The following is a 10714-nucleotide window of genomic DNA, read 5'->3' as shown; positions in this document are numbered from 1 at the left end:
CTTTAAAAGGCAAAATGGCTGCCAAAAAATGTCAAAATGTCAAATGAACGACAAGATCTGAGCCTGCACTTGCACTTCTTAATTCACCTCCTAATCCCAAACCTACCCCTAGTGGGACATGTCCTCCCCAACCTTTCTCTGCCCCTTGGCAAATCCCCCAAAATCCCCAGTGGATTCTGGGTACTTTCTAGTTTCTGGAGGGGAGGCAGGAGTGTGGCTGGGAATCCCCAGTGGTGTCTTGCCTGTCCCTGGGGGTTTCCGTGGGTGTCCAGGGCAAGCATTACGCCTAGTAGGTGCTCACTGTTATCCACAGTGGCAGCTGCTTCCCTGGGTCTGTGTTCTCTGAGTCCCTGTGGCCAAGACACGGAGGGGTCCTTCCATGTCCATCTCAGTGGTCAGTGAGTGTCTCCTCTCAGTCTGCGCCTGGGTGCCTCTGGGCCCCTATCTTTCTTTGTCTTTGGATCTTTGTCCCTGTCTCTCTTCTCCTGTCTCTTGTTCTATCCAACTCGGTCTGTCTGTCTGAGTCTCTGCCTTCCCTTGTCTCTCTCCCTCTCTTCCCCTCCCTCCCCAGATCCCTGTGTCTCTCCCCTTCCTGTCTCTGTCTCTCTCTTCTGTCTGTAGCTCAACTTTCCTGTCTCCATCTCTATCTCTTGATCTCCATCTTTGTCCCGTTCTTGCTGTTTTTGCCTCTGTCCATGTCTCCCTCCTCCCTGTGTCTCTCCCTCTGCCTCTCCCTCTCTGCATCTCTCTGTCTCTCCTTTCCCCATCTTGGTTTCTGTTGTCCTCCTTGTCCTAGTTGTCCTTCCTGGGGATTCCCCTCAGGGACTGCAGCCGGAAGGAAGGGCTGGTGGCCCCGTGGGGCTGGGGAAGGCCAGAGGTCTGCACTTCTCCCTTTTGTGGCCTCTTCCTCCCTACCCCCACCATCGGGGCCTTCCGTATCCAGGGTGATGGGTGCAGAGCTGGGGGCTGCCACCTTGCTCATCTCTCCATGAGCCCCAGGAACCCGCCCTCCTGGGTGGATCTCAAGTCCTTGCCTCCTGCCTTAATCCGTGAGTCTCCCAGGACTATCCCCACCCCAGCTCCTGAAAGCAGAGCTGGCTACAGCCATGACCCCAAGGCTCTTTCTGGCCCTGGTCCTCTGGTCCAGCTGCATGGCCAACCATGGAAAGGAAGGTATGTGGGACCCCTGGGGATTGGGGTCCCCAGGCAGAGGGACATGATTAGGGGACTGGAACTTGACCTTCTGCCTTGGATCATGTCTAGGGTGGGAGTTCACATGTCTCTTGTGTGCCCACTGGGGTCACATTCTCATAGTGTGGGTGGGAAAACTGAGGTACAGAGAGGTGAAGCCAAGAAGTGGCAGACATAGCCTGGAAATACTGGCAGACCTGTATAGATGCAGAAATGGGTTTGAGTTGGATCTATTCAAATAGAATAGACCCTGAAATAGAGAACACATCCCTGTGCTTCAAGACAAAACTTACAAAAAGGGGCTGCATTAACCCTCTCTTTCCTACCTGGGTTCCCCTCTATGGCTCTTTCAACCTCAGATTTCACATCAGGAAAATGGGCTAATACTTCTCACCTTAGTGCATTGTTGTGGGAGGGAGAGATGATGTTGGTGCCTTTTGTTCCTGTATTCATTCATTCCATGCACCTTTCCCAGGTACCTCCTGTGTACCTGGTGCTGGCTGGCAATGTGGCAGGGCTGATCTAGGGTGGGGCTGTGATGATCCATATATGAGATGCTCACACTCACATTTCTTTTCCTCCCCGGGGGGTCTCAGCAGCTCTGACCCTGCCCAGGGTGTACTGCCGAGCCCCTCGGTACCCGATAGCAGTGGATTGCTCCTGGACCCTGCCACCAGCTCTAAACTCCACCAGGCCCGTGTCCTTCATTGCCACATACAGGTCAGAGGGCCCAGAAGGGACTGTGGGGACACTGGGCTTCCCAGAAAGTCTAGAACTCTGGTCCTAAAAGCCCTTGGGTCAGGAAATCTGTTGACCCAGATATCCTGAACCCCAAACCTTTGGGATTCTATTTCTGTCCTTGGGAAATATACTTCCTAAAATGACATATCACTTATTATGCACACACTGGAAACCACGTCTGTGGCTTAAAACTTTCTAGTATTCATATGAAAATGAGATAAAGATAGGGATGAAATTAATTTTAATGTTTTATTGAAATAATATCTAAATAATCTGAATATATATCATTTAAGATCATTTAATGAAATTTAAGTTAACGTTTGTATCTTTGTCATTAATTTATATATTTAAATTATATAACCTGAAATTTTAGTTATTTGGGAGGCTGAAGGGGAAGATTATTTGAGCCTTAGAGGGTTTTTTGTTTGTTTGTTTTGAGAGTCTCACTATGTCACCCTCCGTAGAGTGTTGTGGTGTCACAGCTCATGGCAACCTGAAACTCTTGGGCTTAAGCAATTCTCTTGCCTCAGTCTCCCAAGTAGCTGGGACTACAGGTGCTCACCACAACACCCAACTATTTTTTGTTGCAGTTGTCATTGTTTAGCTGGCCCGAGCCGGGTTTGAACCCGCCAACCTCGGTGTATGTGGCTGGCACCATAACCACTGTGCTACAGGTGCCAAGCCAGTCTTAGAGTTTGAGATCCTGTCTGTAAAAATAAATAAATAGGCTGTGTGCAGTGGCTCACGGCTGTAATCCTAGCACTCTGGGAGGCCGAGGCAGGTGGATTGGAGACCAGCCTGAGCCAGAGTGAGATTTCATCTCTATAAATAGCTGGGCATTGTGGGTGCCTGTAGTCCCAGCTACTTAGGAGGCTGAGGCAAGAGAATCACTTGAGCCCAGGAGTTTGACATTGTTGTGAGCTGTGACGCCACGGCAAATTAAAAAAAAAAAAAAAAGTGAGACTTGGGCGGCGCCTGTGGCTCAGTCGGTAGGGCGCCGGCCCCATATACCGAGGGTGGCGGGTTCAAACCCGGCCCCAGCCAAACTGCAACCAAAAAATAGCCGGGCGTTGTGGCGGGCGCCTGTAGTCCCAGCTACTCGGGAGGCTGAGGCAAGAGAATTGCTTAAGCCCAGGAGTTGGAGGTTGCTGTGAGCTGTGTGAGGCCACGGCACTCTACTGAGGGCCATAAAGTGAGACTCTGTCTCTACAAAAAAAAAAAAAAAAAAAGTGAGACTCTATCTCAAAAAATAAATAAATAAATAAACAAACATATAATAAATAATTTTTTTTTTTAGAGACAGAGTCTCACTTTATCACCCTGGGTAGAGTGCTGTGGCATCATGGCCCACAGCAACCTCCTTCTCCTGGGCTTAGATGATTCTCTTGCCTCAGCCTACCAAGTAGCTGGGACTATAGGCATCTGCCACAATGCCCAGCTATTTTTTGTGCCCAGCTATTTTTTGTTGCAGTTTAGCCAGGGCTGGGGTTGAACCTGCCACCCTTGGTATATGGGGCCAGCACCCTACCCACTGAGCCACAGGCCATATAATGATATGTTATATATTATTTACAATATATGTTAATTTAATATCGTGTGATATGCTTACCCAAAATATTACCATTTCAACATGTAGTCATTTTAAAAAATTAATGAGACAATTTTACATTTTTTTGATATTTTGTGTATTTTACATATACAGCAATTTCTATTTAGATGCTACATTTTTGTCAGCAATATTGGATCTGTGTTTAGGTTTCAAAACATTTGCTGTTGATGTAGATCATACCCTCAAAGTTGTTCCAAACAACTTCTTCCAAGTCTTCTGATCTAAGAAAACTTTAGATTTCATTTATAAATTTAGATGAGACAAATTAAAAAGTCACACTCCATGGACTGGTCAGGTTCAAGTGCTCAACAGTGACATGTGGCTCATTTTTACTACCGGGTATAAGGCTGAACGCAGAACATTGTGAAGCTTTCAGAAAATTCTGCAAAATGGTGCTGAGCCTAGTGTCTTGATATTCTGAAGTCTTGACAGTTAGGGGCCTAAGAAATCAAGAGAATCTGATTATGTCAGATCCCAGAGTCTGTGTATGGACCCATAGGGCTCTGGAATGTTGGCTTCCCAGAAACAATTAGCACTCAGGACCCCAGCATATCTGTGGCCTGTGGCCCCCAACCCCAGGTCATTGAGGACTCTGTGATATTGGGGCCCATGACTCTTATTCTGGGGTGACACAGCTGCCAGCGGCAGGACCCCTCTCCAGGGCTGCTCCCACCTCTTCCTACCTCTCACTTGGGTTCCAGGGACAGGCCTGGCCAGCAGGAGATGCTGAGGCCAGAGATATTCCCCATGATCCTCAGAGTGTGCACCCCATGTGCAGGCTTGGAGTAGCTGCCCAGGGGGAGAGCCGTCCCTGCCTCCAGCTGACACCCGAGGCCTCCAGATGCTCCATCCCAGACATCCAGCTGTTCTCCATGGTACCCTACATGCTCAACATCACTGCTGTCCACCCCTGGGGCACCAGCAGCAGCTTCTTGCCCTTCATTGCAGAGCACATCAGTGAGTGGGGGTGGCTGCCAGCCCTTCCTGCTCTTCTCTTTTCACCCTTGCCTCCCCCATTCGCTTCCCACCAGTCATCCAGTTCTGTGGAGCCACCTTTGCAGTGTATCAAAATGTGACATATTCTTTCCATTCTTCTGCCTCTGCCAGGTATGCCCCAGCATCTCCTACCTGGACCAACCTATCCCCTTCTCCCTGGTTCTCCTGCCCTCACCCCCCTACCCATAGCACCCTCCAGAGGGCATGCCTGTGAGCACGTGAGTCAGGGCCCATCCCTCCTCTGCCCACAGCCCTCCATGGCCCCTGCCTCCCTCAAGTTCAAAACTCAAGTCCTCCCTGAGACCCACAAGGCCCTGCATTACCTGCACTGTCCCCTCCTTCCCTCTCCTCCTCTCTTTTCCCCCTCCTCCCTCTGCTCCAGCCAAATGGGCCTCCCTGTGCCTCCAACACTCTAGGGGCAGTCCTGCCTCAGGGTCTTTGTGTGGGCTATTCCCTCTGCCTGGAATACCCTTCCCCTAGATATCCCTACATCTGTTCTTTTACCTCCTTTAGTCTTGACTCAGGCGTCACCTCCTTACTAAGGACTCCTTTAGTACATTTGAAAAATTGCAAACCCTGGCCAGATGTGGTAGCTCATGCCTGTAATCCTAGCACTCTGGAAGGCTGAAGCAGGTGGATTGCTTGAGCTCAGAATTCAAGACCAACCTGAGCAAAAGCAAGACCCTGTCTCTACTGAAAACATCAAAATTAGTTGGGCATGTGACGGGTGCCTTTAGTTCCAACTACTTAGAGGCTGAGGCAGGAGGATCACTTGAGCCCAAGAGTTTGAGGCTACTGTGAATTAGGCTAATACTAAGGCTCTCTAGCCTGAGGCAACAGAGTGAGACCCTATCTCAAAAAAAAAAAAAAAAAAACGGGCGGCGCCTGTGGCTCAGTGAGTAGGGCGCCGGCCCCATATGCCGAGGGTGGCAGGTTCAAACCCAGCCCCGGCCAAACTGCAACAAAAAAATAGCCGGGCGTTGTGGCGGGCGCCTGTAGTCCCAGCTGCTCGGGAGGCTGAGGCAAGAGAATCGTGTAAGCCCAAGAGTTAGAGGTTGCTGTGAGCCGTGTAACGCCACAGCACTCTACCCGAGGGCGGTACAGTGAGACTCTGTCTCTACAAAAAAAAAAACACAAAAAAACACTCATATGTTGCTGGTGGTTAGTAAAAACAGTCTAGCAATCCCTCAAAGAGTTAAACATGGAGATACCATGTAACTCAGTGATTCTATTTGTGGGTACATGCATGAGAGAAATGAAAATATTTATCCACACAAAGGTTGTACACCCATGTCTATAGCAGGTGTACTGAGCAATAGTGAAGTCCCCGTCTCCATAAAAAATAAGAAAAAAGGTGGAGACAACCCAAGTGTCCATCAACGAAGGAAGGATTAAACACATATGGTCATCCACACATGGGAATATCACTCCACCATGAAAAGGAATGAGGCTCTGACACAGGGCACAATGTGGATGGACCTTGAGGATGTCTTGTTCGGTGAGAGAAACCAGACACAGAAGGACACAGTGTGAGATTCCATTTATGTGAAATGTCCAGAACAGGCAGATCCACAGTGATAGGAAGTGGATTCATGGTTGTCAGGGGCTGGGGAGGTGGAGGTGGAATGACTTCTAATGGGGATGGGGTTAATTTTTGAAGTGATAGAATATTCTAGAATTAGACAGTCCTGACAGTTGCACAACTTTGTGAATGTGCAAAATACCATAGAATTGTATACTTTAAAATGGTGAGTGTTATGATTTGTGAATTAAATCTCAAAAAAAAATAAATAGGGCGGCACCTGTGGCTCAGCCAGTAAGGCGCCGGCCCCATATACCGAGGGTGGCGGGTTCAAACCCAGCCCTGGCCAAACTGCAACCAAAAAATAGCCGGGCGTTGTGGCGGGCACCTGTAGTCCCAGCTACTCGGGAGGCTGAAGCAAGAGAATCGCTTAAGCCCAGGAGTTGGAGGTTGCTGTGAGCTGTGCGAGGCCACGGCACTCTACCGAGGGCCATAAAGTGAGACTCTGTCTCTACAAAAAAAAAAAAAAAAAAATAGCAACCGACTCCCATCCTTACACTCCTTATCCTTCTTCCCTACTCTGGGATGACCTATGGATTTGTTGCTTATTTCTTGCCTTCTCCCTGAGGGACTGTGAGCTCCATGAGAACAAGGGTGATAAGTCTTGGTCACGGCTGTGTCTTCTGTCTGGGACAGCACCAGCCATGAAGTAGGCTATAAATAAATATTTGTTAGGTGAATGAATGAAATACATCAACTTTCCATCCCCTGACCCTGTTTCCTGCTTGTCATTAGTCAAGCCTGACCCTCCAGAAGGTGTGCACCTGTGGCCCCTACCTGGACAGCAGCTGCAGGTGAGGTGGGAGCCTCCCCGGTCCTGGCCCTTTCCAGAGATCTTCTTACTCAAATACAAGATTCGCTACAAGAGGCATGGAACTGGCCGCTTTCGTCAGGTGAGGAGGTTGTGGGGAGGTGGGAAGGATGGCACCTGGTAAAGTGTAGAATGAATGGCTCATACAAAGCCCAGCAGGTGTGCTGGGACCTCACACACAGCTTGGGATTCCTGGAGTGTTACATAAAGGCAGCCCAACAATTCCACTTCTGGCTATCTACCCAAAAGAATGGTGAGCAGGGACTCAAAACAGAACCATGATTCATAATAGCTCCCAAATGGCAATAACCCATATGGCCATCAATAAGCAGGCTTGGTGTGGTGGCTCACACCTATAATCAAAGCAATTTGGGAGGCCAAAGTGGGAGTATATTGCCTAAGCTCAGGAGTTAAAGATCAGGCCTGGAAACATAATGAGACCCAATCTCTACCAAAAATAGAAAAACTATCTAGGCATTGTGGGGGGCACCTGTAGTCCCAGCTACTTGGGCGGCTAGGGGATCCCTTGAGCCCAGGAGACTGAGGCTGCAGAGAGTTATGATGATGCCACTGCACTACAGCCTTATGGAAACAGGGTCCGAGTGAGATCTTGTCTCAAAAAAAAAGGATGATTAATGATTAATGCAGTGGGGCCTGGGGAAGAGAGGCATTGAGTCCTATCCCAGAGTCCTGGCTCAACCCTCTAAGGTGAAACATACACAGGGGCTGGTATGGTTCAGGAAGGATCTCTGGGTGGCTTTGGGGTCAAGCACTGAGATCTTGAGAGCTGGGATGGGGAAGGGCCTGTCATGCTGTTTGGGATGGGGAATTGTGACCCGAGGCCTGCAGCAGAGCCCACAGTAGGGAAGGCTCAGATATGTGGTTCTATGCAATGCAAAGTGCCCGATCCCAGTCTTCTCATTATGGTGATCCAACCTTCTCTGTGCTCTCAGGTGGGGCCCATTGAAGCCACGTCTTTCACCCTCAAGTCTGTGCGATCTCAAGCCAGGTATTTCGTCCAGGTGGCTGCTGAGGATCTCACTAACTATGGAGAGTCAAGTGACTGGAGCCTCCCCGCAATCACCCTTGTGATGCTGCATGACTAGTGGGGTTCCCAGTGCCCCCAAAGAGGGCTAGGCTGGGGTAGCTCCCTACAGCTCCCTAGAGCCCTAAAGCTCCCAGCCCTGCTGCCCGTGATTTGAGAGTGGATGGGATCTGCCTGACTTAAGCCTGCTTGGCTTGGGCTGGAGTCCTGGCTTTGCTGCTGCTGAGCTGCTGGGCAACCTCAGGTGACAGACTTCACCCTTCTGGGCTCAGTTTCCCCTTCTGCAAAATGGGGGTGTGCTTTCCACTTTAACCATAGTGCAGGGCTAGTGAATTGTGGGTGTGAGGTATTTAAGAAAAGAATCTTACAATTTTAATTAAAGAAGAATCATCGTTGGCCAGGTACAATGGTTTGTACTTGTAATCCCAACATTTTGAGAGGCCAAGGCAGGAGGATCACTTGAGGCTAGGCGTTTAAGACCAGCCTGAGCAATAGTGAAACCCCCATCTCTACAAAAAATAAGAAAAATTAGCAAGGTGTTCCTGTAGTCCCAGCTATTTGGAAGGCTGAGGCAGGAGGATAGCTTGAGCTCAGGAGTTTGAGGCTGCAGTGAGCTATGATGACACAATTGCACTTCAGCCTGGATGACAGAGTGAGATACTGTCTCAAAATTTATTGTTGGAATCAGGACCCCTCCCTTCATTCAGAAGAGACCCAGAGTGGACCCCTCCCTTCATTCCAAAGAGACCCAGAGTGGACATAGACACAACAAATCCCCACTCCCATGGGGTCAGGGCTGGACCAGTTTGAGAAATCAGGGCAGGGTGCCGAGGGTTCCACATGCAATGTGGCAGTAGACTCCACTCAGTTTATCAGTTTGGTTCCTCTACTTCCTCAGGAAGTGCCCAACTGTGAGCCTCATTAGACACAAGACAAGAAGGGTGTGGGAAGATTTGTCTGAGGAGGGAGCTAGCCAGGCAGGCCTTGAAGATTAGAGAAAAATCCGTGGATATGTCTGTGGGTTTCACTTGGGCCTCAACTCAAAGTCCACCTCTCCTTCCCTCACTACTCTATCTGTGGGTCCCCCCCAGGATCTCTACATTCTAATCTCCAGAACCCATCAATGTGGTCTAGAACACTGCAAAAGAGGCTTGGTGGGTGTGATCACATTAAGAATCTTGAGGATCCTTAAAGATTAAAGATATTAAATTAATGAAAATACACTATACACCACTTGGGTGATGGGTACATCTAAAGGCCAGACCCCACCATTGGACAGTACATGTGTGAATAGTGGAATTTAACATCTACCCCTTAAATCTATTAACATTGTTTTTAAAAGGAAGAGAACAAAAAGAAAAATTAATGAAAATGAAGGGGGCTCAGCACCTATAGCACAGTGGTTATGGTGCCAGCCATATATGCCAAAGTTGGCGGGTTCGAACTCAGCCCAGGCCAGCTAAAACAATCACAACTGCAACAAAAAATATCCGGGCATTGTGGTGGGCACCTGTAGTCCCAGCTACTTGGGAGGCTGAGGCAAGAGAATTGCTTAAACCCGAGAGTTGGAGGTTGTTGTGAGCTGTGACGCCATGGGACTCTACCGAGGGCAACATAATGAGACTCTGTCTCAAAAAAGAAAATGAAGGGGAACTAGCCCGAGTCATGGGAGTGGGCCCAATATAATCACAAGGATTCTTATAAGATGGAGATAGAGGGTCAGAGCAGAGTTAGAGATAGAAGGAAAAATGATAAAGGAACCAGGGTGGCGCCTGTGGCTCAAAGGAGTAGGGTGCCAGCCCCATATACCGGAGGTGGCGGGTTCAAACCTGGCCCGGCCAAAAACTGCAAAAACAAAAACAAAAACAAAGATAAAGAAACCAGAGGCTGGAGTGATGCAATTTGAGAAAGACTTGACTGGCTACTCCTGGTTCTGAAGATGATGGAAGAGCCACAAGCCAAGAGATACAGGCAGCTCCAGAAGCTGGAAAAGTCAAGGAAACAGACTCTCCCTTAGAGCCTCCAGAGGAAACAGCCAGTCCTGCCCATCCATTTTGGACTTCTGACCTGCAGAGCTATAATAAATGTGTGTTGTTTTCAGACACTGAGCTGTTGGTTCTTTGATACAGTGGTCATAGGAGCCTCATACACCACCTAAAGTCGCCATTTCCCATCCCACTTCATGGTCAAAAGACAAAATCACAACAAATTTAGTTTAAAGGTCTTAACTGGATTTTCTTTGTGATTCTAGAATCAGATAACACCACATTCCATAAAACAGAATGAGGGTTCCCATAAGCTGAACAGTGGTATTAGGTAATACCACATAACATAAAATAGAATGAGGGTTCCCATGAGGCTGATTTTATAGACAGAAAAGGAATAAGGAAAGCAGAAACAGAAAACAAAAAGTGGTCCTTTTAGAATACTTTTTTGAGTTAAAGCAGAGGGGGCTTCCTTATCATGTTGGCCAAAACTGTCCTGTTGGGGATTTGGCTATTTTCTCTTTCTCTTTATTTCTCTTCCTCTTTTTCTCTCCCCTCTCACTCTCTCTTCTGATTTCTGGGAAGATCAGATAAAATAGTTTCAGCTTGGTGGCATGGAAATTCAGAATGAGTGACTCCATTTTGGTCTGGGCTGTTGGGCCTAGTGCAGGAACTCTGTCCAAACCAATGACTTCCTATAAATGTTATGTAACGCCATACAATTGCCCTTTTTGTTTATTGTCTATCTGTCCCA

At 48.4% G+C, this 10714-nt stretch overlaps 1 protein-coding gene across 3 annotated transcripts; it reads left to right on the top strand.

Annotated features, from left to right (window-relative positions):
* Positions 1-15: 15 nt before the first annotated feature.
* EBI3 (Epstein-Barr virus induced 3) lies at positions 16-10077 on the top strand. 3 transcript variants are annotated; one of them, XM_053579971.1, is made up of 5 exons: positions 16-1173; positions 1839-1911; positions 4320-4498; positions 6855-7012; positions 7884-10077. In XM_053579971.1, the coding sequence occupies exons 1-5, from the start codon at positions 1107-1109 to the stop codon at positions 8034-8036; spliced, it is 630 nt and encodes a 209-aa protein (XP_053435946.1). In that variant the 5' UTR covers positions 16-1106; the 3' UTR covers positions 8037-10077. The 3 variants fall into 3 exon arrangements, with proteins under 3 accessions (XP_053435946.1, XP_053435938.1, XP_053435936.1); XM_053579963.1 differs by having other exon boundaries at positions 1791-1911; XM_053579961.1 differs by having other exon boundaries at positions 1788-1911.
* Positions 10078-10714: the final 637 nt, after the last annotated feature.

The sequence above is a fragment of the Nycticebus coucang genome, chromosome 2 (assembly GCF_027406575.1).
Source record: "Nycticebus coucang isolate mNycCou1 chromosome 2, mNycCou1.pri, whole genome shotgun sequence".
NCBI classification, from domain to species: domain Eukaryota; kingdom Metazoa; phylum Chordata; class Mammalia; order Primates; family Lorisidae; genus Nycticebus; species Nycticebus coucang.
This window is presented reverse-complemented; position numbering and strand designations above follow the sequence as displayed.

Coding starts and splice junctions, on each gene's coding strand:
- EBI3 (XM_053579961.1), top strand. CDS start 1,107: ATGACCCCAAGGCTCTTTCTGGCCCTGGTCCTCTGGTCCAGCTGCATG. Junction 1,174..1,787: donor GGCCAACCATGGAAAGGAAG/GTATGTGGGACC, acceptor GGGGGGTCTCAG/CAGCTCTGACCCTGCCCAGG. Junction 7,013..7,883: donor GAACTGGCCGCTTTCGTCAG/GTGAGGAGGTTG, acceptor CTGTGCTCTCAG/GTGGGGCCCATTGAAGCCAC.